The sequence below is a fragment of the Pararge aegeria genome, chromosome 19 (assembly GCF_905163445.1).
Source record: "Pararge aegeria chromosome 19, ilParAegt1.1, whole genome shotgun sequence".
NCBI classification, from domain to species: domain Eukaryota; kingdom Metazoa; phylum Arthropoda; class Insecta; order Lepidoptera; family Nymphalidae; genus Pararge; species Pararge aegeria.
The window spans coordinates 14687247-14704517 of NC_053198.1; the positions used below are offsets into that span (position 1 = coordinate 14687247).

General features: G+C 37.9%; 1 protein-coding gene across 1 annotated transcript in view; it reads right to left on the reverse strand.

The window, feature by feature from the left end:
- The window catches only part of LOC120632021, a 51256-nt gene that overhangs the window by 8736 nt on the left and 25249 nt on the right, over positions 1-17271 (reverse strand). Inside the window, exons 6-16 of the mRNA XM_039901770.1 lie at positions 16970-17187; positions 11931-12144; positions 10162-10418; positions 9262-9461; positions 8284-8356; positions 8038-8182; positions 6697-6916; positions 5627-5783; positions 4590-4733; positions 3700-3850; positions 1055-1221 (exon numbers count right to left, since the gene is read on the reverse strand). Coding sequence (XP_039757704.1) covers positions 1055-1221; positions 3700-3850; positions 4590-4733; positions 5627-5783; positions 6697-6916; positions 8038-8182; positions 8284-8356; positions 9262-9461; positions 10162-10418; positions 11931-12144; positions 16970-17187 — 1946 coding nt within the window. The remainder of the gene's footprint in view (positions 1-1054; positions 1222-3699; positions 3851-4589; positions 4734-5626; positions 5784-6696; positions 6917-8037; positions 8183-8283; positions 8357-9261; positions 9462-10161; positions 10419-11930; positions 12145-16969; positions 17188-17271) is intronic.

Consider the following 17271-nt stretch of genomic DNA (forward strand, 5'->3'; position numbering starts at 1 on the left):
CCCGTACTGGTAAGCGCAGCGTTGGTCGACCCCCAACGAGGTGGACAGACGACATTAAGCGCGTCGCAGGTAGCCATTGGATCCAAGCGGCTCAGAATCGTGGAACTTGGAACTCCCTACAAAAGACCTATGTCCAGCAGTGGACGTCTATCGGTTGATGTGATGATGATGATGATGATATTTATTTTTAATTTGGTAACTGCTCTGCTCTTGTGTACAATCTAACCCTTAAGTCTGTGTTTTTTTTCCCTTTCCTTTGTTGTTTGTTGGCTTTTTAGCGATAAGGCCGCCCATTGTACCTGTGTTTTATTGTGTTGTTTTTGTTTATAATTTAATTTATGTTAGGTGTACCATAAAGTTCTTTTTCTTTTCATTTCATTTTTCATTTTCATTTCATTTTCATTTCATTTCATTTATGTAATGAAATAAATAAATAAACTCTTACAATGCCTACCCTTAAGCTTTTTATAACTCTTACCGAAGATTTACTTAATTTTATATTATCTGCATACCCTGTGCATACCCTCTATGGACGCCACTGCCTGGTTTTAAGTGACGATGCAGTCTTAAATGGTAGCGGCTAACCTTTTAGGGAGTATGGTAGTCATACCCCTAATCGGTTTCCACGCGACGTGGCATTGGAACACTAAATCGCTTAGCGGCACGTCTTTGTCGGTAGGGTGGTAACTAGCAATCTGCCTTCCGAACCGGTGGTAGAGTCACTACAAACAGACAGACTTGACGTTTCGAAAGTGCTTATATTAGGCCTACTTGAAATAAATGAATGTTGAATTTGAATTTGAATAGATGACGCTACAGTCGCTATAAGACTGATGTAAAAGGCATATACTAATTTCGGCAGCGACGGTAGGAGAGCCGTAGCTTAATTGGAGAAAGCGCTCAGGCCGCGATTGCCAAACTTTGCCAGATTTTTATATGCATTTTAAATTTATAAAACTTTTAGCGATTACTCGTTACAGTCATTGTAGTAGCAGACTTGGAGCGTAGGTTGGTGTGCTGTAGCGACCTCTATAGGGCCGATAGTCAGACTCACCTGGCGGAGTAGAGGAACTGGGCGAAGTGTATGTTGGACACGCAGCCGGCGCGGTCCTCACTGTCTGTACACAGGTCGGTCTCGCGGTAGTACATGTACAGGAAGTCGTTGAGCTGCTTCGCGATCACGGCGCAGCGGTCCTTGTCGCACATCTTCGCGGGTGGCCCCTGAAGCGAGACAGCGTATGACTGTGAGATGGTGATAACAAAAAAAAACCTGGCTACGTTTGCTGCGGGCTCTTCTTAGACCAGGGCACGTTTCCATTGCAATAATAAACCATGACGTTAAATGTAGACAATGGTTGTCACCGCGTAATATTATAAAACACTTTCTTTAAGAATATGGTTCTTATGAAATAGGTCCTATTTTTATATTCAAAACAAAAGATTTTTATATTCAACTTAGCGTATCCAGCCCGCTTTTCGCCGGGCTAGATTTTGCTTTATTTTATTTAAACAATAAACTTACATCATTAAATTTTTAATTTACGTCTCATAATATATTAAATCATTTATTTATCTCCGTATTCATTATCTTCTATTCTCTTCGGAGAGCGGATGAAGATCATTATCTACACCCATGTACACCTAACAATAGAATATCATCATAGTAAATAAAAGCTGTATTTGACAGTTTCACAGTTCAAAAATAGGAGCGCTCCGATCGTCACCAAACTTTACAAGATTACTCGCCAGGTCAATCCGGAGATTCCCTGAAAGTTTCATTGAAATCGGTCCAGCCGTTTCGGAGCCTATACGGGCCTATATAGATAGAAGATAGATACCACATAAACTGTCTAACTACATTTTGTAAATGTAGTTAGAGTTGATTTGGTGACAGCCACTGTCAATATTTAGAATCAAACGATATCATGGTTTATTATTGCAATAGAAAAAAGATACTATTAAAAACACACACATTTTATGCACACATGTTTACACATACATATATATGTTACATAAAAACTGAAACAAAAGTCACAATACAAACAGTTTTTTTGTGCATAGCGGCATGCTCAAAAATTATATAACATGCAAAGCGTCGAAGAGCGCATGCTTTTTCTATGAAACTTCAGCATTTGTAGGGCTTTAGTTCGGCCAGTAGTTAAAGTGCATTAGAGCAAAGAAGAATGTGTAAATATAAAATTACATGCAGTTTAACAGTTTTTGTTTTTTTTTCAGTTTTTTTTTTTTTTTTGGAACTTTAACAGTTGTATAACAACGGCATTATGTATTTCGTTGCTTACTTAGTAAACAGTGGCATGCACTGTGTTTCTTACCGGGATATGCATACGACAGGAAGATTGCATAAAATGCCAAAAATCTTCCTCCTATAGGAGTTACATATCTATTTTGTGGTAGGCTGTGCTTTTGCGCATGTACGAAGTGCACGCCACTGATAGTAAATGATACATGTTGTGGAGACCTCCTAGCAAGCATCATAATAACTGTGCCAGGAGGCCTTCCTCTTCCAAAGCAACAAAAAACAAGATAAAAAAGTAAAAAAAAAGTTCTACAGCATTACTAGTATAGTATAGTAATTAATGATTCTATGAAAATCAAAGTCAAAATCAAAATATCTTTATTCAATAGGTGGCACTTTCGAAGCGTACATTCCTTGAGAATTACACGGTAGGGAGATGATGGCGATAACCATATTCGTAAACTTAAAACTAAAGCTACGAGGGTTCCAAGCGCGTTCTGGTCTAAGAAGAAGCCCAGAACAAACTTAGCCGCGTGTTTTTTATTGTTATCACCATCTCACATTGTCATCTAAAATTATTAGAAGAGCAACCTGGTTAGAGCAATAATTCCCACCCAAGCATTATTATCGATTACGTAGTCCTTTATACCATAATACGACTTTTTCTTCAAGCTTATGAATTTTCCAATACGTTTCATTCAAAAGATGTTGATTGTTAAACTGGATGTCTCCAGTTTCTCATTGTATCGCGCTAACGGCGTGCTCATCATAAAGTAGTTTTCCGGTGCTAGAGTCACTACAAACAGACAGACTTGCCGTTACAAAAGTGCTTATATTAGGCCTGCTTGAAATAAATGAAAATTGAATTTTTTGAATTTTGTGTATAAGACTGATAATGGCTTGCTTTTAATAAATGCTCATACATTCAAGGCTTTCATTCTTATCATTTTAACGCAGCTTAAGAGTATCTGTACAGATTCTTTTTACAGGCGCTAACTTAGAAGGTACAGGGGGTAAACAAAGAACATACAATAATAATTAGTATAGTCATGTAAGATCATTTCATGACTATACTTAATATTAATTTTAAGTTGTCAGTATGGTATGCCTTTAGCTAATAAAACTTTATGACTTAAAACAAAAAAAAAACATCTAAGAAAAAATTCCAACAAAAAAAAAGTTTCCGTCATTGATATATTAAAGCTGTAATCTGAGGTCATAATAGTTAAGATATTGGTCATGTCGCGGTCGTAGACTACACAATGTAGAAACTGTAGCAAAAAAAAAAAAAGAGCAATCAGAAAGCAAGCCGTGTAGCATATCTGATTACCGACCTAAAATAGTCTTCGATGCCAATGTCGAAGGAAAAAGGGAATAATGATTAAAAAAGGGCACAGTTATGAAGGGCAAAGCGGCATGCTTAAACATTGTTACACCTTTACATTGTAAGGCATGCGGAGGGACGAAGACGCTCTGCGCAGGAATTTCAACACCAGCGCCGCATGCTGTACGGCCAACTCGTTGCTAGGCGACGACACGCGCTTCAGAACGTGCGTCAGGTAGAGGCCGAAGGCGCGACGCACCTCGCCAGTACTGGAGAAAGTATCATCATATCAACCCCACCGGGCAAGGGTCTCCTCCCCAAATGAGATGGGTTTAAGGCCGTAGTCCACCGCGCTGGCCCAGGGTGGATTGGTAGACTCCACCTTCGAGTTCTCAAAGGTTATTTTTATTATTACGGAGAACTCAGTGATAAATTTTGTTCTAAGACTAAAAGTAAATGAATTATTTTTTGATGACCACCCACCCAGCACAGCGATGAGTGCTGTTGTTTTAAGTGTGAGGTCCCGGGATCCATAGCCGGCAAAGGCAATTGGGAATGTAAAATTTAAGAATTTCTTCTGGTCTGGTCTGGTGGGAGGCTACCACTCTACCGTGGTATACAAAGACGTGCCGCTAAGCAATTTAGCGTTCCGGTACCTTGTCGCGTAGAAACCGATTAGGGGTATAGGTTTAATGCAACTGTTATACCCCTAACACGTCAGCTCGTTACCAACTTAGACTGCATCATTATATAATATCAGATGGGATTGCGGTTAGGGCTAACTTGTAGTGGAATGATAAAAAAACATTTACAAACTATATAACTATTTATTTTCTAAAACATGCCCCTACCCCTCCTAGCGATAAGAGCGCGGGGGGGGGGGGGGGTATAACTGTATTCTGATTTGTTGTCACCAAACGTCACGGTAATTATCTCCAATAGCTTTCGCAACATTGTATACGACTGCGCTTGTATTTTTTTATGTCGGAGATCATTAAAAGTACTCACGTAAGTCGAAGTCCGTCGGTGAGCTGTTTCTTCACTAGGTCTTTGGCTCTGCGCGCGTCTCTAGGGGGCTGCGGCGCGGGGTTGTCACACAGCTGTACGGCGGGGGCGGCACCCGCTATGCAAACCGCCTCGTAACGCTTTAACCTAATAATAAAATCGGTCTAGTTTGTAGTAGTTTTCGTCGCAGAGCTCGTTAATACATCCACTGTCAATGACGTCATAGTAGAACTTCCCCCCCCCCCCCACCCCCCTCTTCAGTCCTTGCAGCTAGCTAGGGTGGGCGTTGCTAAGTCACTACTGAAAACTTCTTGTTTCATGCCACAAGGTAACGTAAAGATTAAGACCGGAAAATATCTGACATTAACTGTCTACGTCGGCATAGTACCCCCCACTTGCACAGTTGCAGCTAAAGCGGGTGGGCGTTGCCTAATCGAACTCTTGAAATCTTCTTTTTTCCTGGTACCTTAACTTCAAGGTCATGTACAGTTTAAGACTGGCAACCAGGAAAGACTGACTCCAAGAGCAACTTCGCACAATGTTGATATCTATCATCCACTGTCTACGCTGGCATAGTTAACCCCACTTCGCCCTTTGCAACAAGAGAGGATGGGCGGTGCTTAATCAAACTCTTCAAATATTTGTGTTTCCTGGTATCTTAACTTCAAGGTAATTTATTGATTTTAGTGCATATTTTTTCAATATTAGGACTCCCAAGTACAAAATTCGTCTAATTGCATACCCAAAAAAGTTATAATAGATACTGGTTCTATATTCTCATTAGCACATGTCACAGTATTATTGTTTATAGTCATAAGTTACTTTGGCAAAGTTTATATCTAACTTTGCACTGTCTACGTCGGCATAGTACCGAGATCGGGTGGGTGGTGCTTAATTAATCTAACTTCTTGTTTCCTGGTAACCTAATCGTGCATAGATTATATAGATACGTAGATTATATAGGTTTCCTTACTCAGTCAAGTGACAGCATATCTATTATATACGATCGACCAATAGGTCGATGGTAGAAACGGACATACCTCTGCGGTGTGTCAGTGACGCTAGTGGCGACGGTCGCGTGCTGAAAGTGTGGCAGCACGTGGGAATGTACGAGCAGGTTGAAGTTGTGTTGTACCACGGTGTAGGGCGCGTTATTGTTGAGCGACGTCGAACAGACTGGAATACCGGTCACAGGATCTGTGCGGGCAAAATAGGACTGCGTTATGTATTATCATTTACATATGTGCCTTAGATTTTATTAGCGTACACACATTTGTGCGTACGCGTGTGTAATCAAGTTATACAATTTTGCTGAAAAATTCAATAATAACAAAATTTGTTTCAAGTAGCCCGAATATAAATACTGTGATAGATCAAGTCAGACTGTTTGTACTGACCACCGGTTTGGAAGGCTGATTCTACAGAAAGGTTCAATAACATCATTTTAAAATCAACCGATTTATGACCACTGCTGGACATAGGTCTTTTGTAGGACATCAAACTCTACGATTCTGGCTCCCCGCGGCTCGTTCAATGTGGTCGGACCAACGCTGCGTTTACCGGTGCAGGGTTGCCATTCCAACACCTTAGAACCCCAACGACCGTCGGTTTTCCGAGCTATGTGCCCGCCCATTGCCACTTCAGCTACGCGGCTGCTGTGTTGGTAACTCTAGTTCTTCTACGGATCTCTTCATTTTTGGATTTATCACGTAGATATACTCCTAAGACAGCTCTTTCCATCGCTCGCTGAGTGACTCAGCGACCGAAAAGATACCGAAAATAAACCCAGCGGTTGCTCATTTACAGCATCACCATTAAATATTTGATAGAAGCAGGAGTTGCTTTGCAAAATTCCATAATATGACTTAGAAATTGTTTATTGAAAAGTCAACACCTTCTGAGGATGCTACGGTGTACGAGCTAAATGGGTGCAGGGAGTAGACTGCGGAAGATCTATTTGGTGTTGAGTACAAAGGTTGAAGAAATTACAAATTGCATCGTAAAGATTGTCCTACTTTTTCTGGAGTACAGCAAATTAAGCTCATTGTATAACATCAGCATTTGAATATTATGACTCTGTCTCGCGAGAGATGAAGCGAAGATCACTTACCGAGGTACTGAGAGTACTTCTGCCATGAGTTCTGGCTGGGGAAGATCCTAACGAAACCACCTCTCCTAGCGTACTGCGCTCTCACCGCCCTCACTATCCGCAACTCCTCGCCAGTCAGCAGCCCCGAGAGCGGCCCCACTGCTTGGTTTTGTGCGGGGGAATTCACGCTGTTGGACTTGCCGCGGACACAGGTGTTTTCTGCTGAATGCACTCTCCGACACTAGAATTATAACATCGCAAAATTTATTGAAAGTCAACAAAGTCAACTACTGGGCTAGAAATAGATAAAACCATTGAAACTTTAGCAAACGGTAGAGATAGAGCTGTTCCGGTGAAGTCCTAGCGCCATGCTTATTTCTGCCGCAAAGAAGCGTTGTTGCAAGGCTGTGTTCCGGCCTGAAAGGCATGGCTGCCGGTGTAACGAAAGGCAAACCATGTTGATGGACACAGGACGGCATGGTTTTTTGAATATGGTGCATGCATTTGAACTACTACAAATTTACAAATAAAATGCCAGTATGTATTTTGGTAATTTGAGTTTGCTTACATTAATTAAATTAATTTAATGAAATAAAATAGTTTAACTGAAACATAAATATATATATATATATATGTACTTATATATCTATAGTATTATATATAAGTACACATATATATATATGTACTTATATATATATTTAATATATAAATATTTATTATTGTATATATATTTATATATCTTATTTTATTTATCTCTTTTAATAATTTATTATATTAGTTATTAGTAGTATGTACTTATGTGTTACACACTTAAGTAAATTTATGTATTGTTTATTTTAATTGCGATATCCCGTCTCTCATGTATTATTGTGTACTATCGTCAAGGTTACCTGGCAGAGATCACTTTTAGTGAGGTCGCCTTTTGCTTTGAATTTTTTTTAAGTATATTTTTAATTTCTCCTTTACTACGCAATAAAGATGTTTAAATAAATAAATAAAATATATCCAATTCCCACGTGAGAGTTAAAAATCGGACTGATTCTGAAATTTTAATACGTATTTGCTATATTTTCACATTATTATTAACGACCAACTATGCATGAACGGTCTTCTCTCGAAATGAGAAGGGTTAAAGCCGTAGGTCCACCACGCTGGCCGTAATATCTTATGCTTAAAACACAAAACTTTGAAATGTTAAGAGTACTGTGGGTCGAATTTGGTCCACCTGAAAGAAAGCCGAAATCCTCATCACTAGGCTATCACTGATCAAAACATCATCGTGTCGCTTTACTATTCCGTTGCTGCATTAATTAAACCGATATCAAAAAGTACAAGGGTTTATGATATAAGTATTATACTCACAGCACCGATTCTCATCTTCAGTGAGTTACTCTGCGGTGAAGCCTCGTTTTTGGACATGGGCAGAGCTGGTAGACCCACCAAAGTGAGGGTATCAGCTAAAAGGGCAGACTTTACTCTCGCGTCCAAAGGGCTCTCGCAGGCTAAGCTGTGAGAAAAGAGACGCTTTATGTACAGTATAAGATCTGTGTCACGTATTAATTCCATTAGACGTTAAATAACTATTTGTATCGGACATAACATACATACCTTGGCGATAAATTGATTTCTAATAACCACGGTTTCAACATGTCGTCTATTAGAATGTCGTATCCAAAAAGTTCTGCAAAAGAAAAGTTCTATTGTATTGTTTTAATAAATGGCCGGTAGACCACGCAGGTCATTAATTCGGTTTTTTTTTATTTTGACATACAACAAATATATTAATGCTATTATATGGTACATATGACATTCTTATGATTACAATTTTAATTATTTTTTAAAAGTCAAAAATTCGTAAGTCAAAAATATCTTTATTCAAGTAGGGCCATAGATGAATGTGCACACGGTAGTGCAATAGAAATAGAAATAGAAATAGAAAATATTTATTACAAAAACTTAGTACAATAAATCTTTGGAATCCTGACCCCAATGTTGGCAATAATCATATTCGTAAACTTAAAACTAAAGCTACGATTGTTTCAGTACTACACGCATGTCGAGATTTTATCTTTAATAGGTTTAACATAAGTAAAGACTTCGAATGTTTTGAATTTGTTTTATATGAAAAATTAAATAGGTTTCTTTTGATTTAATATTTTTACAGGGTGATTCCTTATGAAGCATACTTATGCACCCTTCTGTATTTCGTCATTCAGTTACACGTTGCAGACTATCGAAATCGTAATCAAATAAATTGAACATTCAATCTACACTATTATCTTACTATATTATCATTTTTTGGAAATAGTAAAGTTATTTGCAATCCATCAGTACTTTACAATCATTAAACATGATTATTGCAGCAGTCTCCCCGTAGGTCGACTTCTCCCTTCCCCCTTCCCCTTGATATCATCGAGCTCTAAGGCTCTACTCTTCTAGAGTGAGCAGGAGTAAGTAGAGTGAGTAAATTGAGTAGGAGTGAGTAGAGTGAGTAGGAATGCGTAGAGTGAGTAGGAGTGAGTAGAGCCTCCGGCAACTCTGTTGCAACCCTTCAGCTACATTTCTTCCGAAATAATAGATACTTACCAAAGCAATTGAAGAGGCTGGGCACGAACACCCTCGCGGCTGCGGTGATAGTCTGCGCTGAGGACAAGATGGACTTCACCACCAGATCCTCGATGGCGGCCATCAGCGCCGCCGTGTTGCGACCCTGCTTCCGTAGGTGCCGGAGCAGAGCTGACAGGGTCCACTTGTGGCCTATATTCCCCGCGTTTGGGTCATCGCATCTGAAATATCGGAAGCAGTTACGTGCATAGTGGGTATGTACAGGGCATTCAGATGATATAAAATGAAGAAAATCTCCAGTACGAGTCATAAATACTTAAGGGTAGGATTTTAATAACTCTTAAAATGTCTATCCTTAGGTGTTTTATAACTCTGACAGGAGATATTCTACATTTTATATCATCTGCATACCCTATGCATACCCTCTACGCCACTGATCAGAAGCATACTTTGGAATTATATTACAGATTTACTTGTTTGCTAACGGATGCCAGCAGCTTTGTCTGTGTAAGTTTTTTTTTAATTTTAACTGCAAGTTAGGGCTTGGCTGCAATCTTACCTGGTGGTAAGTGATGATGCAGTCTAAGATGGTAGCGGGCTGTTAAATAGTACGATAACATACCCCTAATCAGTGGCGTGCATAAAGGGTAAGCACAGGGTATGCAGATGATGCAAAATGAAGAAAATCTCCAATAGAAGTTACAAATACTTAAGGGTAGGCTTTTTATAACTCAATGTCTATCCTTAAGTTTTTTATAACTCGTACTGGCGATTATCTTCATTTTATATAATACCCTGTGCGTACCCTCTATGTTTCAACGCGAGATCGCACCGGAACATTAAATCTACGCCACCAAACTAGCCACGGCCAAAAGCCTCCTACCACATTAGTAGAAAAAAAAAAAAGAAAAAGAAGCTCACTTGATATAATCTGTGTGATATTTGTTAATGCTGTAGTTGCACAAATGCATGCAAGGGTTCCACAAGTTTTTGTTGGTCTTATCGTACTTCACAGTAGCGAATCTGACCAGGCCTTCCTCGTACAGGTATATGAGTAGGGGATCTATTGATGTGACGCAGACGTAAAGACGAAGGTCGCACTTGTGACCGCCTATCAATAGTGGCTTGTCGATGTATTTCGCCACTACGACGTTCTCGCCTTTCGGTATTTGTTCTGGCTGAAAATAAATAACTCTTTATTTGTACACCACTATGAAGTTAGGAAAATAAAAAAAACAATAGAAATACAAAGACAGAAGTAGAATACAAAAGGCGGCCTTATCGCTTAGTTAGTGTCGCTCGATCTCTGCCAGGCAACCTTTGGATTAGGACAAGATGATCTCTATGCTAAGCAAAGTGGTTAGGACTTCGGCTTCACTTTCGGGGGACCGAGTTTGAATCCCAGCCCGCACCAATAACTTTTCTAAGTTATGTGCGTTTGAAGTAATTAAAATATCACTTGTTCCAACGGTGAAGGAAAAACGTCGTGAGGCAACCTGCATACCTGAGAGTTCTACATAATGTTCTAAAAGGCGCGTGGATTCCACCAATCCGGATGTTTGCAAGCAATAGGCCTAAAATTCTCAATCTTATGCGGGATATGTTGCGGTATTTCGACATAAATTAAATATACAACGTGAACATGAAAACCGAAATAATTCTTCAAAGGCTTTAGAGGTACATTATGTACTGTCTCTGACACTTATCTGTGAAACCGAAAAGCTAATTGTTTTTCAATAAGCACTGCCTTTTACTACAAGGAATCAGAATCCATTACATCACGTGCAAAATTAAAATCAAGTGATTCCTGACTCTTTATTAGGTACGCATCGCGTAGGTACTAGAGTTGTTATAAGTAAAGACTTAGAATGTTTAGAATTCGTTGGTTTTGGAAAATAAATATATGCTTCTTTTGGTTTGGTCATAAATTATTGTCTTCTGCATATCGTCTGCGAAAAGTACAGAAGCCATTTGTTGGATTGAGTCAATGCATACGTTTAAAGAATTTGTTAAAAAAAACATTTATTACAGCGAGGTTAATATACAATTGATGAATTTCTTAGCGACAAGGTTGCTTGGAAGCTAAAAAAATTAATGTTAAAATGTAAACAGTTATGTTGAAAGAGAGCAACTGCTGAGTTTCTTGCCGGCCTCTTCTCGGTAGAATCTGCCTTCCGAACCGGTGGTAGAGTCACACAAACAGTCAGACTTGATGTATCAAATGTGCTTATATTAGACCTACTTGAAATATATGAATTTGAATTTGTTTTCATATTTTTACACTGTGATTCCTTATTAAACATACTTATGTATTCTTCAACATTATTTCTTAATTCAGTAACAGGTTGTATATTTTCTAGTTTCTGCTAATATTTTGAAGCAGTCTTCAACTATCATTATTAATAAAATAAAGCTTGGGAGTAAATTATTGCTCTAACCAGGTTGCTCTTCTAAAAAAAAAACTTCTCTTGTAAAAAAAAAACAGCCGGCTAAGTTTGTTGTGGGCTTCTTCTTAGACCAGGAGGCGTTTGGAACACTCCTAGCTTTAGTTTTAAGTTTACGAATGTGGTTATCGCCATCATCTCACTACCGTGTAATTATTATGTACGCATCAAAAGTGCCACCTATGGGCCTACTTGAATAAAGATATTTTTGACTTTGACTTTTGACTTTAATAGAAATTTCCGTACCGTATTAACAATATATATCCCTCGTCCTCTACTGGAGGCGGCGGGTTTGACAATCCAAGGTCCTTTTGTCCTGTAGTGCGTGGTACACAGCTCCTTGTATTCGGCGGGCATGAGGAACGTTGTGGGAATGAAGTCAAAGTGCTTCAGGCCGCGGAAGTATTGCATTTTCTCTATGTTCTTGAACAGTTTGTCTTTCCGCGTCAGCTCGTATGACCTGAAAGAGAAGATCTCGTATCTCGTAACAGCATTTTCAAAAACGTAACACATATGTTGTTTATTGAACTTTAAATGGAATGTGTGAAATGCAATGTTATGTAGAATGTCAAGTTCACAGAATTAAGAACATATAGCATATTATCCTGCTCATTAACGACGACTTTTAGTACCTTGTCTCTGTTTATTTTTATTATCTATATGTTCTTAAGTATTTATGTATGATTGAGTATATATTAGTTTATTATTGTATATTTATTTATTTATTATATTTATCTTATTTGTGAAATTTTGTTTATGTATTTGTATTTAGCTATTTGAATGTAGGTTTATAATAATTTTACACCACCTGTCCGCTCTAGCTCATCTTGTCCTAATCCAAAGGTTGCCTGGCAGATATCGCTACTAAGCGATAAAGCCGCCTTTTGTATTCTACTTGTCTTTTTCTATTGTTCTTTTATTTTCCTAACTTCATAATGGTGTTAATATAGAGTTAAATAAATAAATAATCAAATATAGAATCCTTGTACACGACTAATATTGAAGCATAAAAAAACCACTCCACTTCAATAGTGTTACTCGAACAGGCGGTTTGTGACTACATTTATTTAGCAGTTGACAGTAGTTATTTTACCTCTAATATTCTAAACTCTTACCATAAAATGAGGTAAATGGGAAAAGTTTTTGAGCTAGGAAAATTCCGCGTGTGTGAAGTGAAACGTGCTCGAGGCGTCTTCTGTGTTTTTGGACACAATGCACTGCATGCAATAATGGCTGAATGAGGATTCTGTTTGTTCTTAATTCTGTGGTCAAGATACGTGATCGAAAACGTCTAAAAACTAGCAAATATGTGTATTGGGTTTGCTGCTTCAATCAATTCTGCAAAGTGATATTATAAAACAGAAAAAGAAACAGATAATAATAGAATTTAATTGAATTAAGAGAAATTAGTTTGATAAAACCAGTATATCGAAGATAAAAACTGTACTGAAGCACAACTTTCGCACTTATTACTTCAACAAAGTACCAGCTAGGGCCTGTTACAAAAGGGCTGGAATAAATTTTCAACGAGAAATAGTCATATTTTATCTTCTTTGTCTTTGCTTGTGTAAGCCATGCAGGCTTGAAATCCAGTATAAGGTCGACAGTGAAAGATCTAATGTTACCGCCAATATCATAGCTATCTTAGTTAGGTTGGGAATTAATCAGTCAGAATTCCTAGAATGTCGTGATAAAAACTATACGTGAGTCATTGGAGGATGCGTTTTTAACCTAAATTGGGAATCAATTTATAGTGGTTTTCTGGAAAGCTTTGGGATATAATTTTAATATACATCCCTACTAATATTATAAATGTCAATGTAAGTTTGTTTGTTAAGCTCTCACGCAAAAACTACCCCTTATGAAACTTTGTACACATATTCTTGGAAGTGTTAGAAGTAATATAGGATACTTTTTATCCCGACATTAAGCTCTTTGGGAGTGGGGATGAAAGTGTTTGACGATTTTACAACATAACTCCGACAAATTATAACCGATTTAAATAATTCTTTTTGTACTATAGAGGTTCTAATATGGGTAATTTTGCCCAAACTTTGTTTAGATCTGATGAATGTGGTTGGAGATAGAGGGCAGAACTCTTCAGCCGACAAAAGCAAAATCCTCGTTTAAGCATAAGCGATACTTAATACTTTACTTTTTTTTAGAACTACAACTAAATTTAATGCCACATCAAAATATATAATAAAACGCAGACGAAGTCGCGGGCAACAGCTAGTACTCTAATATAGTAAACGCGCCGTTTATCGGCCCCAACGAGCTGGACAGTTGATATCACGAGTCGCTGGGATCCACTGGAAACAAGCGGAGTTTTGAACTCCACGATACAAAAGACCTATGTCCAGCAGTGGACGTCAATCGGTTAAAATGATAATGATGACAATATTATAATGTGTGTCTGTTGGTTTTTGGTACCTATGTCCGGCTCAACAAGAGAAAGAGAATTGTTTTTCGCGTTTTTGAAAAACTTAAACAATCGTTGGCACAAGCTTGATTTATTACGGCACCATAATTTTTAGTTAGGTGTGATCGCGCCAATCTTCATTGCACAAAAATTCAATAATCAAATTGTGCAAAAGGTGAAATTAACGCTAGAGCCATTACCAGTCTAGCCTTCGGAACGTAGAAGCGCATTTTTGTTGTCCAAAGCTGAGAGAGTAATAACTAGGTGAGCGTGAATATAACTTTCATAGAATAAAAAAATTAAGGTATATGCGTACCTTGGATAATGATTGACCTTTCGGTGAGGCGTAAGTGCCCTTAACACGTCGAAAGGTATTGGTGGATTCGACCAGAGTAACGTCCAGCTTCCAGAAAAAGGGGGAGCTTCGAGGAGTCCGTGCGCTTCCAGTAACTGTTTCATCAGGTTTTCCCTAGCCGGAAATTATTCCAAATGTTTCTAGATCCGTTAACCTAAATATGTAGGAATTCCTCTACAAGTAGCAAGGACCTAGCAGTTCATGGGATGAAAAAAAATATCCTTACTTAATATTATAAATGCGAAAGTATGTTTGTTTGTCTTTTCTTCACGCTCTAACTACGCAATAAAAAACTAGATTTTCTGGAATGGTATTTGTTGGAAGGACGGAGATTAAAATAGGCTTCTTTTTGTGTCAGGAAAACAAAGTACTTTAGAAATTTGCTACCGATATCATTTCGATTCAAGAGATTGTAGTTTGCCGAAGTACTCCTCGATGAATGCTCAAGGTCAAACCAATAACTCCGGTATAATGTTTTAAGAAATGGCTGTCAAAGCGTTACATTTATGAGCATCAAAAAGACAACATCGATTTGGAAAGAAACCCAAATAATAGAAAATTACGATTTATTGTTTTAGTATGGAAATTCATTACGAGGGTTACCCGATGGCCACCTTAACGAACGCTGAGCGCTAGTTTCGGCCTCTCAGTATTTATTTATGTTATTTATTAGCTTATCAAGGGAAACGGACAGTACTATTACAGAAGAATAATGCCAAATTTTTATATCACATAAACCAATAAAGTTTCCACAACTTAGTTACACATAAACGATAACATTAAACACGATTCCTTAGGAATAATAAAGTACCAAGCGAAATTTGTACAACAAAAATAAAAAATAAATAAACAAAAAACAAAAACTTAAAAAGCTAATACTTATTTTGTCTTAATTATTTTCCTAAAAGTGCCAAATTTTTGGCCTAAGCTCCTCGAAACATCGCTCGTTCCGAAATTACAAATTAGCACAGCAAATCTAGCAAATTTTCAATCATACCATTATTTTACTGATTAAGGATCGAATTTTCAATCTTACCTGAATTAATGGTTATATCACTACTGCAGCTGGCTGAATGGGAGTCATCAATCTTTATATCAAATTTCAATTATTAGCATAAGAGTTCACGTCTTAAGACCCGAATAAGACAGGAAAAATTTGGAAAAACGCCCTAGATATTTTACTTTACGCCTATTGTGTACCTTTATGTTGCCTATTGGGTTTTAATAAAAAGTTTCTTGAGGATTTGTTTGTTAATTCTTATACACCTTTTTTTGTTTTCCGATCTTACCATATGTTGCATTAAATTTCAATAATATCAACTGGAGGCATAGTAAATCTTCTTCGACCTACTAAACCATATAATTCCAGCGTACCCAGATTACACGGTATATCCACATTGTATAACTGTTCGAAAAGACGCAAACTGTTTAACCTATTATATGACTGCAGATATCCAAGAGGCATCTAACAAACAATCCTGAAAACTATGCAAATTTAACTTAATTTGTCATACACCGCGAAAGGAAGGAGGATCTTTACGATGTTATTTAGATTTTCTTCAATCCTATACTACACACAAAACATATCATCGGCAATGTACTCTGTACTCTACTCTCTGCTCAGACACCGACTGTACAAAGAAAATTGTTAAGATATCCAATATTTAGAAATCCTTAAAACTGGGATGGTGGGGTCTTTTAATACCAAGTGACCCACGTGTTGGTTGGTGTATTATAAATGCGAAAGTGTGTGATTGTCCTTTTTTCACGCTCTAAGTAAGCAACCGAAAGACTCTATTTTTGGCATGGACGGACGGAGGCGGAAATACATAGGCAATTTTTTATCCCAGGAAAAAAAACAGTTCCCACAGGAAAAACGCGAACGAACAACGCGAGCAACAGCTAAAGATGACACACACTCTTGTTTCAAAGTTTCCCATTGTAATATAAGCCTTTAAAAAGTACATCGTTACTGTAACGTTGTCTACTTGATGGCCCTACAGTCACTATAAGACTGATAAAGAATGCATTTATTATTTTGACACCGGTGGAATGAGAGCCGTAGTTTGGTCGTAAAGTGCCCGGGCCGCGATCGCCAGTGATCCTCAAATCAATTCGGTTACGAAATTTTTATATGCATTAATATTAATAGTTCACCATCAAATTTGTCAATATTAGAAAAATCGGCTAAAGATAATGGTTGGAAATTAAAATGAACATCATTCCTGCCTTATCGACTATAGAAAAAAATTATATGAATTAACAAAAATCCTATTTTACAAATGAGTGTTTTGTCATCGGTTTTCAATATATCTATAAAGTTTGAACGAAATCAGACTGTTTTAAGAGGGTCATCAAGTCCAAAGGAGTTAGACAGGTAAAAGTTACATACAGGTAGGTGAAGCTAATATAAGGCGTGTAAAAATATATAAATTTGATTTTCCCTCCAAGTGTAGGTTACAAACCTAAAATATAGAGTATAACATTCGAAAGATTGCTGATATTTACCTTGGAAAATGGTTGACTCTTTGGTACGGCGTCAGCGATCGCAACAAGTCTGGCTTGGGATGCAGTCCAGCCCACATCAGGTTGAAGTCTTTGGCATCGGTGGGCGCTTCCTGCAGGCCGTGGGCTTGTAGCAGGCGATGCAGTAGCTTTGTCTCCGTGTTGACTAGTTTGTACGTGATTTTCAGCACACGCGCTGGCATGTGACTGCTTTCTATGACCTATGAAGGAGTAAATTACATTCCAGGTTGGTTGGTTTTGCATTGTTGGTAGACAGAATATAGGGACAAACAATCCGTTTAAAA